Source organism: Hyla sarda, chromosome 2, assembly GCF_029499605.1.
Source record: "Hyla sarda isolate aHylSar1 chromosome 2, aHylSar1.hap1, whole genome shotgun sequence".
NCBI classification, from domain to species: Eukaryota; Metazoa; Chordata; class Amphibia; order Anura; family Hylidae; genus Hyla; species Hyla sarda.
The window spans coordinates 73,887,290-73,904,049 of NC_079190.1; the positions used below are offsets into that span (position 1 = coordinate 73,887,290).

Consider the following 16,760-nt stretch of genomic DNA (forward strand, 5'->3'; position numbering starts at 1 on the left):
AGGTTTGCTATGGGAATTTGCAGTTCCTAAAATGGACAGAGGTGTCAGCAGAAAGCACTGTGGTCAGGCAGAAAGGAAATTCAAAAAGAAAAGAACTTCCTGTGGATCATACAGCAGCTGATAAGTATTGGAAGGATTAAGATTTTTTAATAGAAGTCATTTACAAATCTGTTTAACTTTCTGGCACCAGTTGATTTAAAAAAAAAAAATGTTTTCCAGTGGAGTACCCCTTTAAGTAGTATGGGCACTGCCATGCCCCCCCAGCCATGACACTTCTCCTCCTGCACTGATGCTCAGACGTGAGTGGCATGTCTAGAAAGGGCAGCACAGGGCGCACCCTCCTGAGGAGTTCTTCCCAGTGAAGAAGTTTGGAGAGGCAGGAAGCAGGCTTGTGAGGAGGAATCTCTGGTACCTCAGTGCAGGATATACAGCAGGGGGAGGACATGCGCCCTTTGCCTCCTCACTCCAGCAGGCAGGAAACCTACAGGAAAGAGCTCGGTGCTGCCGCAGCCGCCTGACTCTTGTGTCTCGTCCACACCGTACGTATATCCAGACTGTACGGGAGCGGGAGGGAAGATGGCGACGCTGGGAAGCAGCAGTGACTCTCAGCCGTTCTCCAGCCAGCTCCCCGCCAGCGCCCTGCTCCAGCCCCAGTACCCGCCGCACCATCACCACCACGGACCTATCACCGGAGTCACCAACTTCAGCCTCAGTCTGCCCGTCAACCGGGGGCTGGAGAGGGCACTGGAGGAGGCGGCAAACTCCGGCATCCTCAACCTCAGTGCCAGGAAGCTGAAGGAATTCCCCAGGACTTCGGGCAACCATGACTTGTCCGACACCGTGCAGGCAGGTAAGTAGTCGGGCGCTATTAGCCCCCTGGGCAAAGTTGCCGCTTGGTGTGTTATCATTCTGTGTGCACCCTGCTGTAGACTGGGGATATAAGGAGGAACTCTGCCTCTACATGTCACTGTGCCCGGGATAGAGGACGTCTGTGGGTGGAAACCCCCTTTAAGAAGACCTATCCATGGTGAGTGCCAAGACGTCAGTCTCTGGTTAGGTACAACCTTGAGAAGCATGTCACCTTGTCCTCTTCATATATCAGTAACACAGGTAAGGCCAGGTTCTCATCTGGAGGCTCCATCTCAGACTTAGTGTAAGGCCCTGTTCATATTACGGAAAATCCACGCGGAATTCCGACTTGCACCACAAGATGAATTGGATTCTGATGGAAGATTGAACATTTTTGGGCTAGGTTCACATCAGCGTTGTGCTATGCTCCATTTGAGGTCCGAACAGACACAACGGACACCACCAAGTCCTGATGGGTCACATTGACTTTGAATGGGGTCCGTCGGGTTTCCGTCAGATGTCCGTTGTGGCGCAGGAGTGCTGCTTGCAGTAGTTTATTTCTCCACTCTAGTCCCATAGTTTTAAAGGACTAGCGGAGCTCCTCTGAATGGAACACAACGCTGATGTGAACCTAGCCTTAGTCTTCACCAGAATCCTACAGTAGCGGCTGTCATGCCCCAATAAAACACCCTACATACTGGGTGCAGATGTTTTCTGGGCTCTTTGGATGTTCTGGGCCAAGGTTCCTCCCTTCATGGGACGGCGATGGGACACTTGATAGTTGCAATCCAGGAGAGGTCAGTGCTGCTGGGCTGTTCAATGCACTAGTACAGTCTGCAGTCTTAGCACCATCTTGAGCCCATACGGTACTAACACTGCAGGCTGTACTACTGCAGTACATAGAACAACCTGGTGATACTGAAGTATGAAGAGACCATGAGAGGAATACATAGAGCTGGACTTTCCCCTGCATGATGGACCAACAGATCCTGAGAAACAATTAGAACAATCTTCGATGGAGCCCCCAAAGCGAGTGTAAGCAAAGTCTAAGGCTATGTTCACACGGTGTATTTAGTGCGGAATGTTTGCCCCGAGAAACACGGATGGACATTACTCAGATTTGAATGTTCCGACGTGCACTAGGACCACCACGGAATACGCCATCTTATAGACAACGCATTTCTGAGCATTATCCACAGGAGGAATAGACATGACTATTCTTTTTGCAGACCCCGGAATTGGTATTCCGCTGTGTGCACAGTGCAGCAGAATCTCCTTGAGATCAATGGGACTCTGCTGCAGCACAATTCCACCCAGAAATATTGCTTTGTAAACATAGCCTAAAGTGGGTGAGGTGGCTGCCCCAAATAGACTTTTAAAGGATCTAAAAAAAACTTGAGCTGCATATTCCACCAGTCTTGTGGTGGCTCCCTCAGTTAGTTGGATACATTTCCATCTGTGAGCTTTTCAGATTAGATGAGTCAGTAGCATTATAGGGTGTATAGACTTTTTATTAGGACACACAGACGGTAGTGTAACTTTAGGGGTGCCCTTACCGTCTCTCTTCTCTGTATAAGGAGACCAGTGCTATAAATGAAACATTCGATTCCGGTTACCGATCTTGCACTTGGGCCCAGCACCTTCAAGTTACGCCATGTTGAAGTGGGTGTAGCTTTTGCATCGGGGTGTAGACATGACCGTGTATTATTAGGACACCCATTGATATATTACATTTCTACCAATTTTTACTCGCCGCTTCCTTCGCGTCTGGTGCAGATTTGCTGCAAAGTTGGAACAGTTTTTTACCATCCCCATAGATATTAATACGGAATTCTGCGACAATCTGCAACATACAATATTTTTCGCCCTATAGGACGCACCGGCATATAAGACGCACCTAATTTTAAAGGTGCAAAATCGAGAAAAAAAAGATTCTGCACCCAACAGTGATCTTCAACCCGCAGACCTCCAGATGTTGCGAAACTACAACTCCCAGCATGCCCGGACAGCCGTTGGCTGTCCGGGCATGCTGGGAGTTGTAGTTTTGCAACATCTGGAGGTCCGCAGGTTGAAGACCACTGGATAGGAGGTAATACTCACATGTCCCCGCCGCTCCGGACCCGTCACCGCTGCCCTGGATGTCGCTCCATCGCTGTCGCCGCGTCCCTGGGGTGTCCCCAACGCGCCGTCATCACGTCGCTCCTATTGGATGACGGGACGGCGTGCGCGACGACGTGATGACGTCGAAGGAGAGCGCCGCCATGCAGGAGATCCCGGCACGGAGCAGACACCGGGGAGGCAGGTAAGGTCCCTCCCGGTGTCCTGTCCTGACTGAGCAGCCGGGTTAGTGTCACTTTCCCTTCAGACGCGGCGGTCAGCTTTGATCGGTGATGTCCTGTATAAGCACCGCGATCGGTTATGTCCTGTATAAGCACCGCGATCGGTTATGTCCTGTATAAGCACCGCGATCGGTGATGTCCTGTATAAGCACCGCGATCGGTGATGTCCTGTATAAGCCACGGGTCCCGGCCGTTGATGGCCGCATGGACCGACCCGATAGGTATGTATTCGCCATATAAAACGCACCAACTTTCCCCAACAATATAGATTTTTAATAAGGAAAATTTCTGATGTGGGTTTTTCATGCAAACATTCCACGTGGAAAATCTGCAGCAATTCTGACTAGTGCGCATTTACCTTTAATAATTCACCTTATGACATGCGTGTATGTAGATGGGTTGGTATATACATAGAGACACCCTGATACAATAATGTATACAGTACAGAGTGGATAAGCATGGCTCAATGACAGGGTGCCCTGGAACTTGTTCATTGACAGATCTCTGCAGTCCGCCTCACATCGCCTGCAGCGATAGCTCCACAATGTACTAGTCATTTCCTGATAAGCTGCATGAAAATACTATAGCAACATATACACAGTATACAGCTATCACTGATGTGTTAGCTGAGGTTATAGATGTGTAACCCATTCTCTGCCAGCCCAGTCTGCAATGCAGAAGAGTGAATGGCACAGAATGCCAATTGCAGAATGTAGCTGGTGTCCTGAACTCGATATTATTGAAATTGTCCATTTTTCCTATATCTTTGCGAAAACAATGGTGTACTATTGGAAGCCAAAGCACATTGTAAGATATTCGGCGCATTACCATATCAACACGGCTTTATGGACAAATAAGAAAGTTGCAACAGCACTCTAGGTCAAAAAAATGGAGGCTCTTAGCGCACTTTTTGATTATTTTATTTATTTATTTATATAGCGCCTACAGATTCCACAGCGCTTACAATTATGGGGTAATTAAAATGTGTGTGTCCCCCCCGGCACGGCTGTATGGACGCCGCATACCTTAGATGTCGCTCAACGTTGTCTACTACACATTGGTGGACGCCTTTGAAGTTTTTCAGACACGATTAAAGGGGTACACTCCGGTGGTAAACAATTTCTTTAAATCAACTGGTGCCAGAAAGTTAAACAGATTTGTAAATTACTTCTATTAAAAAATCTTTAATCTTCAGTACTTTTTAGCAGCTGTATGCTACAGAGGAAATTCTTTGCTTTTTAAATTTATTTTTTGTCTTGTCCACAGTGCTTTCTGCTGACACCTCTGTCCGTATCAGGAACGGTCCAGAACAGGAGAAAATCTCCATAGCAAACCTATGCTGCTCTGGACAGTTCCTGACACGGACAAGGGTGTCAGCAGAGAGCACTGTGGACTAGACAAAAAAGAAATTAAAAAAGAAAAGAATGTCCTCTGCAGCATGCAGCTGCTAAAAAGTACTGAAAGGGTAAAGATTTTTTAATAGAAGTCATTTACAAATCTGTTTAACTTTCTGGCACCAGTTGACTGAAAAAATATTTACCTTTCCAGTACTTTTTAGCAACTGCATGCTACAGAGGAAATTCTTTTCTTTTTGAATTTCTTTTTTGTCTAGTCCACAGTGCTCTCTGCTGACACCCTTGTCCGTGTCAGGAACTGTCCAGAGCAGCATAGGTTTGCTATGGGGATTTTCTCCTGCTCTGGACAATTCCTGATACGGACATCATTTGTGTAAATGTTTCCCACCATGATATGTCTTTTTTTGGCATGAGATGTAGAAAGTGAAAGCATTTAGTATTTAGAAAGAGTATTTAGATAAGGTTGAAAAACAACTTAATTCAACAGTGTGTCTCTAGCTGTTGCAAAACTACAACTCCCAGCATGCCCGGACAGCCAAAGGCTGTCCGGGCATGCTGGGAGTTGTAGTTTTGCAACAGCTGGTGATGCACCGTTTGGAAAACACTGCCATACAGATACAGTAAATCAATGTAATATGACCTGTAGCTCCTTAGTTGCTGCAGAACTGCGACTCCAAGCTCTCCAGTATATGCATTGAAGTATATGATCCTGTACTCCGTAACCCGAAGATGTAGACATCATGACAGAAAATACAAAATCAGAATGTTCAGTGTACCTCACAACAAATGTACACATCCAGTATGTCCAAAATGCCTCCCTGGACGTCTTATTTTTGGCTGTTTCATTACCCCATAAGACCTAAACTACATGATGCAGGTGCACACATACATATGGGGGGGGGGGGGGGGTATTTATTAAAACCGGTGCAGAGAAAAAGTTGAGCAGTTGCCCATAGCAACCAATCAGATTTTTTTTTCATTTTCAGAGGCCTTTAAGGGATACTCCGGCGCTAAGACATCTTATCCCCTAGGGGATAAGATGCCTGATCGCAGGGGTCCCGCCGCTGGGGACCCCCGTGATCTTCCACGCCGCACCCCGTTAGAATCAGCCCCCGGAGCGTGCTCGTTCCGGGTCTGATTACTGTCAATCACGGGGACGGAGCATAGTGATGTCACTGCTCCGCCCCCGTGTGACGTCACGCTGCGCCCCCTCAATGCAAGCCTATGGAGAGGGCGTGACAGCTCTGGGGGCTGATTCTAACGGAGTGCAGCATGGAAGATCACGAGGGGTCCCCAGCGGCGGGACCCCCGCGATCAGGCATCTTATCCCCTATCCTTTGGGTAGGGGATAAGTTGTCTTAGCACCGGAGTACCCCTTTAAAAAATGAAAGAAGCGATCTGATTGGTTGCTATGGGCAACTGAACCACTTTTCCTCTGGACAAGTTTTGATAAATTCCCCCCCCCCATGATCTCTAGTGTGTGCAGATCAATGCGGCCATCACACTTGACTCTCAACAAGATCTAAATCAATAGTAAATCCCATTTGACACCTGAAGTAGCACTAGTAATGTGCATCACGTGGCAGCCCCTGTGGAGTATGTTTAGTGCTCAGTATAGAAAGCGGTGATCTCTTTCATTCATTTTCCCATTCACTGAGCCTTTCCTGCCAGGCACTTTTATACTAAGACTTTATTCCTAGAGCTCCATTATAAATCAATGTTTTCTGGGTCTCTTCTTGGCGAAGTTATGATCAATAATGTATTTAATTAACGATGGCGGGTTCAGCTTTTTATCATAAATGCTTAATATGGCTTTTTGTGGTTTTGTTGTGTATACCATTATTTTGTTGTGTATACCATCTTCTTATTGAGCAGCTTCTATTAAAAGACTTAAAGGGGAACTCTGGTGGAAAAATTATTTTTCAAATCAACAGATTTCTAAATTACTTCTATTTAAAAATCCTGATCCTAATCCAGTACTTATCAGCTGCTGTATACTACAGAGAAATTTGTGAAGTTCTTTCTAGTCTGACCACAGTGCTCTCTGCTGACACCTCTGTCCGTGTTAGGAACTGTCCAGAGCAGGAGAGGTTTGCTATGGGGATATGATTCTAATCTGGACAGTTCCTGATACGGACAGAGGTGTCAGCAGAGAGCAATGTTGTGAGACAGAAAATAAATTCACACATTTCTCTGTTTTATACAGCAGCTAATAACTACTGGAAGGATTAAGATATTTTTAATAGAAGTAATTTACATCTTTTTGACTTTCAGGCACCAGTTGATTTGAAAACCTTTGTTTTCTACTTGTTTCCACCGGAGTTCCCCTTTAAGGAAGGGTCACACATACCGTATCCGGAGCATACTTTACACTGTGGGGAATCCGCTGCGGATTTTACTACGAGTATCTGTCACCTAAAATCCGCTGTCATGACTCACTTTTCTTGGCTTTTGATTGACACACAGAGCTAGCCAGCCACAGCCCTGTGTGTACAGTAAGGTTTGGAGGGTGGTCTCAGCGCTCCGACATTAGTCACTAGAGTGTGCCTTCTGCCCCTAGTGACTGTGACGTGCGGGCCAGCTGACGGGGTCAAAGTTTACTTCCACAGTGGATTTTAGGGGACACATGCTTGTAACAGGATATCAAAATACGCTGTGGATACGGTATGTGTGACCCTACTCTTATACATCTCTCGGTATATGGAAAACAAAAAGGGTAGAGACCAACTCAAGGGCACCTCGTGTATTATCACTTAGGCTATTGGAGAGAATAAAACATGGGGCAGATTAAGCCCTTGAGGTAGTGGCCGCTCACCTTGGAGCAAGTGAAAACTTACGTATCAACCCATGTAAGGGGTTAAGTATGGTGGAGGAACTACTGCTGGCCTGAGGTCCCAGGAGAAGGGAACCCAATCCTGGTAGAAGCGATGAACGTGTAGAGGAAAAAGGACCTGAAAAGGCGCTGCTGGTTCCAGATGGAGAGGAATAAACCAAAACCAAGGATGTAGTAGTACAAAGCACTGGTAGATTTATTAGCAAGAACTGTTTTCTGTGTACTATATGCTTGTTGAATTGTTTCTCATACTCCGTTTGAAGTACCATGTGATGTGATTCTATTTGGGCCCCTCCCACTCGGGTTTGGGCGCCTTTTTTGTACATATATAAACTCTGTATGCACCTATGTCTTTCATACTGATCTGAAGAAGGGGGAGGCTCCCCCCGAAACACGTAATCCTTGTATAACTTCTTCTTGCTAATAAACCTACCAGTGCTTTGTACTACTACATCCTTGGTTTTGGTTTATTCCTCTTTGGAACCAGCAGCGCCTTATAAGGTCCTTTTTCCTCTACACGTTCATCCCTACTCTTATACAGGTTTTTATATTGCTGGTGTGTTCTCAGGATTAGTTATCAATAATAGATCGGTGTCCAGCTCTTGGCACAGGTGTTTGAAGAGGCTTACATTGGTTTGTACTTGCACATGTCTTACTTTTTGTCCAACCATAAATAGGAGATAGCTGTAATACCTCACATGAAAAGTAAGGCATGTGCTGGTATGAACACATATAAATAGTTACAAGACTGCAGTGCTTGTCTAGTGACAAGACTTGCAGTGCAGTGAAGTCTTCTAGCTGGACTTATACAATGGAGACCTCAGTATTCATGGGCAGTGGCTCCTCCTGTCAAGCCACCATCTCCCTGTGCACATTAGTAAGGACATTATATACTCGAGTATAAGCCGCGTTCTTCAGCACTATTTTTCGTGCTGAAAACGCCCCCCCCCCCCTCGGCTTATACACAAGTGAACTCTCCGCCTGTCAATCCCTTCTCAGTGGTCTTCAACCTGCGGACCTCCAAATGTTGCAAAACTACAACTCCCAGCATGCCCAGACAGCCTTCGGCTGTCCGGGCATGCTGGGCGTTGTAGTTTTGAAAGATGTGGAGGTTGAAGACCACTGCTTGGGCCTTCGTCATCATCCAGACACCCCCTTTAGTTTTCTACTCACCTCCCCTTGGTGGGAAGGAAGGGTGAGCTGGTCCAGGCCATCTATGCTACAGGGACCATCTGGTGGGGAGGGTTAGTCGTTCCTGGCTGTCCATTTTCACCCGGGGGGCCCTCTTCTCCGCTCTCCAGGACCCAGACTAGTGACGTTACCTTGACGACGACGCACAGAGACGTGCATGAATGTCCCTGTGCGTCGTCGTCAAGGCAACGTCACTAGCATTGATGTATTTCCCACCCTAGGCTTATAGTCGAGTCAATAACTTTTCCTGGGTTTTTGGGGTGAAATTAGGGGCCTCGGCTTATATTCGGGTCGGCTTATACTTGAGTATATATGGTATATATGGGGCTTTAAAAAAAAAAATTTAAAACATCTATTTTATGACTTAAAAACATCAAAAAGCAGCTGAAGGATGGGGTTAGTGCTCTGCTCATAAACCATCAGAGCACATACAATGCTTGGCTGACCCTGCGGCCGGAATGGGGCAGCCAAGCTCTGCAAATTCGTGCAGTAATTTGCTGACACATTTTAGCCACATATGACAGAAAACTTGTGTGTGTTTTCACCCCTTAAATATGATTAATTTATTTTTTTTACTACCGCATACTGACAAGTAAACGCCATAGCTCTATGATCAGGGTCTATGTCAATACTTTATTTTGCTCCTAGATGAGACAGAATAAACCTGGTGACAGATTCCCTATAAAAACAAGATGTAAGCAGAATGTAGTGTATTCCCATCCAAACCGCCAATCCCTCTTTCTGTTCTACCCTGGAGGTATTTTTAGAAGACATGAGAAATAAAGTTGAGATCTTGCCTCTGTATGGATGGATGTCAGCTGCTGGGTGTGTTACATTAATGTGCCTCCACAATTGCCCATCTAGCAGAATGTAGCTGTTCTCATTCTATTCTATTTTAGGGGTTCTAATAACTTTGTTACTTGAGATCTAGCCGAGTGTCCAGGATACTGTTTATACTTGTGGTTATACTTGTGTTGATATGAACAGAATCAGGATGTAAAAGTGGCCATAACAGCGATGTATACACTATAATTATATTGTATGGAAATAGGACATGCAGCTTCTCACTGCCTGGACATGAACAAACATCTGCTACCCAGCCTTCCCAGCCAAGCAAAAACCTTGAATGATCAGTCTACAAATGCATAACTCCTTTTTGGGAGGAGATTCTGGATTTAGCACTTTAATGGGCTAAGCAATGCTACCTCCAATAGATTCTGGAGAAGAGCTACTTTGCATATTTTTTTCTTGTAGAGCATTGCATGGCCTACGAGACTCCTTGCTCTTTTTGGCTGTCTCTTGAACAGGAAACCCTCCCCTTTCAGTCCCAATCAGTTAATGGGCTCATATACTTTGATGAGGTCTCTTGGATTTGGGTTTCATTGGTAGCCACATGGCACAGTGAGGGCTGTATGGTAAGTTTAAATGCAATCAGTAGCTCATCTCAATTTAAAGGGATTGCCCCTTGACTAATATCCACCACTGCTACTCTGAAAGGAAAGATGTCATCAGTTTCACCTTCATTAACCTGTCGGTACAGACAGGTAGTGCAGGTGACACTCATGACAGTGATACTTACCTTGCGCTTTTCCATGCTCTGGTTCTCCTGCAATCTTTCCGCTGTATCTTCCGTTCCGGGGCCGACTTGGAGCTTGGGTGGAGCTTCGTGACGTCAATGCTGCTGCTTTTCTGCTTGGTCCTGCTGCTAGCAAACAGCTGTGATCACATCAGGAAGCTCCGTCCATGCTCCAAGTTGGCCCCAAAACAGAAGATATGGCGGAAGATTGCTGGAGAACCAGAGCATGGAATGGGCAAAGGTAAGTATTGTTATCATCAGTGTCACCTGCACTATCTGTCTTTACTTACACTGATGAAAGACATTTCCTTTAAGATTTCCAGGTCTCTTCTGGTCTCCAATTCCTGCACCCCCCCCCCCCCCCCCCGCCCTCTGAACAAACAGGAAATACAAACTCAGCCAGTCACTGACTACAGTGGGGACCTGTCTCAGCCAGTGATTGGCTCAGTGCACACTTGTGTCTTTCGATAGCTGCCCTTACTATGCCATTATTCTTATATACCAAATGTTTGGTATATAAAAAAGTAGCATAAAATTTCTCACGACATGAAAGTTTGTTACAGCTTACATTTCCATCATTGCTGTCAGTCTATGGTTAAAACATTTTGGGGGAGATTTATCAAAACCTGTCCAAAGGAAAAGTTGCTGAGTTGCCCATAGCAACCAATCAGATCGCTTCTTTCATTTTGCAGAGGCCTTGTCAAAAATGAAAGTAGTGAGCTGATTGGTTGCTATGGGCAACTGGACAACTTTTCCTCTGGACAGGTTTTGATAAATCTCCCCCTTTGTGTTTTTTAGCATCCCAATATGGCAAAGGACAGCCGTGTATGTCACTTGATGAATGGTTAGTCCCTTTTATTGCACTACATTTAATCATAATTTTACTCTTAGCTCCCATAATACAAGATTGCTCATAGTATAGACACTGTCATTTTAAAGGGCATGAGATGATCATTAGTGGTATAATGGTGAATCACAGGGCATAATGATCCACACCACATGTTTAATAAAATGGGGCCTTGGGGCACAGTATACATGTATTAACCTTACCTTGTACTATAATAATTCAGACTAAAACTAAATAATAAAATAATAGTTAGCCTATATTATTGGTTATTTTACAATGGTGGTCGAATATCTTGCAATCAGCCATAACATTAAAGAAGTAGTCTAGGGAACAAAACTTTTTCGATACTTATCCCCGGTTTATAGGCTAGAGGAATAAGTGGGGGGTCTGATAGGTGGGACCCCCTTGATCTTCTGTACGAGACCCAGGATGAATGAATGAGCAGCAGCAGTGATGTCCCGCCTCAGGCAGTGATTGGCTGAGCGGAATGTCACTTGTGGTTGTCCAGGAAGGTAGGGGCTGGAGTGCGATGATGACATGTAAGTAGCCAGGGTCCCGTACAGAAGATTACGGGGGTCCCAGCAGTCGGACCCTCTGCAATGAGACACTTATCCCCTAGACCAGTGGTCTTCAACCTGCGGACCTCCAGATGTTGCAAAACTACAACTCCCAGCATGTCCGGACAGCCGTTGGCTGTCCGGGCATGCTGGGAGTGGTAGTTTTGCAACATCTGGAGGTCCGCAGGTTGAAGACCACTGCCCTAGACTGTGGATAGGAAATAAGTGTCTGATAACCTTCACTCTCATTTGTAAAAGTTTTGACGTCATTCAGAAGTAAAAATTTCATTGGACTATCTGCTCATAATTCAGCCTTATCTAGGACCAGGGGTATGTCATATGCTTAAAGTATGTCAGAACATATTTCTTTACGATTATCCAAATCCAGTCTCTGTATATTGGCATAATGAACATTATATTATCACAAGATGATAATGCCATGTACAAGATATACATTTCGGATGCTTATCTTTACCAGCCTGTATGTTATTCTCCTAAAATGACCCTATATTCAGAGTGGAAATGACAATGAATTTTCCACAGACTTGGTGACATTTGCTAAACAGAGGCCTGAATATGTTTCATCAGCACACAATTATTGGGTGACTGTGGATCACTTTGCTACTATAGTCATTTGGGGGAATATTGGAGATAGTGATCCTCTTATATCCTCTTCTGTATAAGGGTCTATTCACATGGTAGAATTTCCACTTGCTGAATTCCGCCTCAAATTAAAGCCCATAGACTTCTATGGGATTCCACACTCCCATTCACATTTCTAAATCCTATGGGCTTTAATTTGAGGCACCATTCCGCAAGAGGAAATTCTGCCTTGTGAATAGACCCTTAGGCTAGGTTCAGACTACGGAATCTCCGGGCAGAAAATTTGCGCCCGGAGATTCCGAGTCCCGCCTGCCCCGACTGAATTAGTCGGCGCTAGGACCGCGCGTACACTGCAGTCTCCTATAGACTGCTATGTGTTCCCCTAGGATTTCCGCCTAAAGAAAGAGCAACCCCTTTCTTCAGGCGGAAATTTTCTAGCGGATTTCTCATCCGGATTTTCCGCTTCACAAATTCCGAAGTGTGAATTTGTGAACGGAAAACCATTCACTACACTATGCATTATAGTAAGCGGAATTTCTGCCGGAAATTTCAAAGCGAAAATTCCGGCAGAAATTCCGTAGTCTGAACCTAGCCTTAGGCTAGGTTCACACTGTGGAATTTCTGGGTAGAATTTCTGCCGGAGATTTGGCTGGCGGTACTAGGGCAGCACAGACTGCATTGCCGTCCCCCCAGACAGCAATGCATTTTTGGGTAGATCTTTTGGGAGATCTGAGTAGAAATGCATTGACATCTATGGAGATGGCAATGCAGTCCACGCGGTCCTAGTGCCGCCGGTTTGGTCTCCGGCAGAAATTCTGCCCAGAAATTCCACAGTGTGAACCTAGCCTTAGGCCAGAATTTCCGCCTGCAATTCCGCTTTGAAATTGCAGGCAGAAATTCCGCTTGCTAAAATGTACTGTATAGCGAATGGGTTTCCGTTCAAAAAGTCACACTTCAGAATTTGTGAATGGAAAATCCGCTTGGAAATTTCCGCCTGAAGAATGGCGTTGCTCATTCTTCAGGTGGAAATACTGGCGGAACACATTGCAGCCTATTGGAGACTGCAAGTCTATTGTTTCTGCAGACGATTTCTGCCCAGATATTCCGCAGTGTGAACCTAGCCTTATGGCTCATTTTTGGTCTAATGAGAATGCTTTTTCATGTACGTTCTTATAAACTTTAAAGTTACAGCAAATAAGCATCTACCTTGTAAAAGATTTATTATTGCCTTCCTCTGGATCAACAGAGTTTAGAAAAAAAAAAACCTTAAGGACTTGTAAAATGGAAAAGTGAAAAATGTTGTGTTGCCACTCACACCCTGCACAACGGGGGGGTCTGTACTCACAGAAGTGTATGTTTTGGTTCTGATGCTGTTTTATGTTCTGATTTATAATCCAGAGGATGTTTTTGTGTGTTCTGTCCATAAATCACCACATAGTTGTTCAGCTGTGAAATTCCAGCAGGCCTTGATTTCCTTCCAAGACCAGAGCTGAGCATCCTTTTATAACAGAGCTGTGGGTGGATTCTGATTCCTTCACACTGTATGAAAGAGACTTCATGCATGTAGGAAACGCTTGGGATTGTTTTTGAACTGCAACTGGAAAACTCCCTGAATTAAACAGAAAAACCTCCTGTGAAGTTATATCAGTTTTCTCCTGTTAAAGCTTGAAAGGGAACTATATTTACATGTACAGTAAAAAATTAAGTGGTTATTGTTAATATGATTTTAACCCCTTAAGGACCGGAGGTTTTTCCGTTTTTGCATTTTCGTTTTTTGCTCCTTGCCTTTAAAAAATCATAACTCTTTCAAATTTACACCTAAAAATCCATATGATGGCTTATTTTTTGCGCCACCAATTCTACTTTGTAATGACATCAGTCATTTTGCCCAAAAATCTATGGTGAAGCGGGAAAAAAAATCATTGTGCGACAAAATTGAAAAAAAAACGCTGTTTTGTAACATTTGGGGGCTTCCGTTTCTAGGTAGTACATTTTTCGGTAAAAATGACACCTGATATGTATTCTGTAGGTCCATACGATTAAAATGATACCCTACTTATATAGGTTTGATTTTGTCGGACTTCTGGAAAAAATCATAACTACATGCAGGAAAATTAATACGTTTAAAATTGTCATCTTCTGACCCCTATAACTTTTTTATTTTTCCGTGTATGGGGCGGTATGAGGGCTCATTTTTTGCGCCGTGATCTGAAGTTTTTAACTGTACCATTTTTGCATTGATAGGACTTATTGATCACTTTTTATTCATTTTTAAATGATATAAAAAGTGACCAAAAATGCACTATTTTGGACTTTGGAATTTTTTTGCGCGCACGCCATTGACCGAGCGGTTTAATTAATGATATATTTTTATAATTCGAACATTTCCGCACGCGGTGATACCACATATGTTTATTTTTATTTTTATTTACACTGTGTTTTTTTTTTATTGGAAAAGGGGGGTGATTCAAACTTTTAATAGGGGAGGAGTTAAATGATCTTTATTCTCTTTTTTTTTGCAGTGTTATAGCTCCCATAGGGACCTATAACACTGCACACACTGATCTTCATCATTGATCACTGGTTTCTCATAAGAAACCAGTGATCAACGATTCTGCCGCATGACTGCTCATGCCTGGATCTCAGGCACTGAGCAGTCATTCGGCGATCGGACAGCGAGGAGGCAGGTAGGGGCCCTCCCGCTGTCCTGTCAGCTGTTCGGGATGCCGCGATTAGCCGCGGCTATCCCGAACAGCCCGACTGAGCTAGCCGGGAACTTTCACTTTCACTTTTAGCCGCGCGGCTCAGCTCTGAGCGCGCGGCTAAAGGGTTAATAGCGCGCGGCGCCGCGATCGGCGCTGCGCGCTATTAGAGGCGGATCCCGGCTTCACTATGACGCCGGGCCCGCCATGATATGACGCGGGGTTACTGTGTAACCCCGCGTTATATCAGAAGAGCAGGACCAAGGACGTATCGGTACGTCCTTGGTCCTTAAGGGGTTAAAGGGGTTATCCAGGAAAAAAAAAAATATATATATATATATTTTTTTTTTATATCAACTGGCTCCAGAAAGTTAAACAAATTTGTAAATTACTTCTATTAAAAAATCTTAATCCTTCCAATAATTATCAGCTGCTGAAGTTGAGTTGTTCTTTCCTGTCTGGCAACAGTGCTCTCTGTTGACATCTCTGCTTGTCTCGGGAACTGCAGGAGTAGGAGAGGTTTGCTATGGGGATTTATTTGCTTCTACTCTGGACAGTTCCCGAGACAGGTGTCATCAGAGAGCACTTAGACAGAAAAGAGCAACTGAATTTCAGCAGCTCATAAGTACTGAAAAGATTAAGATTTTTTAATTGAAGTAATTTACAAATCTGTTTAATCTGTTTAGCCAGTTGATATATAAAAAAAAAAGTTTTTTCCTGGATAACCCCTTTAACTTTACGTTTATAATAAAAAAAAAAAATTAAAAATCTAAATGACTTATATTTGTCTGTATTGCATTTTTTTTTATTTTCTGCAGAAATCCTTTAACCCCTTAAGGACCAGGCCATTTTATACCTTATGGACCGGAGTGTTTTTTGCAATTCTGACCACTGTCACTTTAAACATTAATAACTCTGGAATGCTTTTAGTTATCATTCTGATTCCGAGATTGTTTTTTCGTGACATATTCTACTTTAACTTAGTGGTAAAATTTTATGGTAACTTGCATCCTTTCTTGGTGAAAAATCCCCAAATTTGATGAAAAAAATGAAAATTTTGCATTTTTCTAACTTTGAAGCTCTCTGCTTGTAAGGAAAATGGATATTCAAAATATATTTTTTTTGGGTTCACATATACAATATGTCTACTTTATGTTTGCATCATAAAATTTATGAGTTTTTACTTTTGGAAGACACCAGAGGGCTTCAAAGTTCAGTAGCAATTTTGAAATTTTTCACAAAATTTTCAAACTCACTATTTTTCAGGGACCAGTTCAGTTTTGAAGTGGATTTGAAGGGTCTTCATATTAGAAATACCCCATAAAAGACCCCATTATAAAAACTACACCCCCTAAAGTATTAAAAAAAACATTCAGTAAGTGTATTAACCCTTTAGGTGTTTCACAGGAATAGCAGCAAAAGTGAAGGAGAAAATTCAAAATCTTCATTTTTTACACTCGCATGTTCTTGTAGACCCAATTTTTGAATTTTTGCAAGGGATAAAAAGGAGAAAATTTTTACTTGTATTTGAAACCCAATTTCTCTCGAGTAAGCACATACCTCATATGTCTATGTTAATTGTTCGGCGGGCGCAGTAGAGGGCTCAGAAGGGAAGGAGCGACAAATGGTTTTTGGGGGGCATGCCGCATTTAGGAAGCCCCTATGGTGCCAGGACAGCAAAAAAAAACACATGGCATACCATTTTGGAAACTAGACCCCTCCGGGAACGTAACAAGGGGTAAAGTGAACCTTAATACCCTACAGGTGATTCACGACTTTTGCATATGTAAAAAAAATATATATTTTTTTTACCTAAAATGCTTGGTTTCCCAAAAATTTTACATTTTTAAAAAGGGTAATAGCAGAAAATACCCCCCAAAATTTGAAGCCCAATTTCTCCCGATACAG

General features: G+C 43.8%; 1 protein-coding gene across 3 annotated transcripts in view; it reads left to right on the plus strand.

Annotated features, from left to right (window-relative positions):
* The first annotated feature begins 412 nt into the window (after positions 1-412).
* The window catches only part of LRCH1 (leucine rich repeats and calponin homology domain containing 1), a 236,885-nt gene continuing 220,537 nt past the window's right edge, over positions 413-16,760 (plus strand). For 2 of the 3 annotated variants that reach the window (XM_056562088.1, XM_056562087.1), the window contains exon 1: positions 442-850. In XM_056562088.1, the coding sequence (XP_056418063.1) occupies positions 577-850 (274 nt within the window). In that variant the 5' untranslated portion in view covers positions 442-576. Of the gene's footprint in view, positions 851-16,760 lie in introns of all 3 variants that reach the window. The other variant, XM_056562089.1, reaches the window with a different exon arrangement.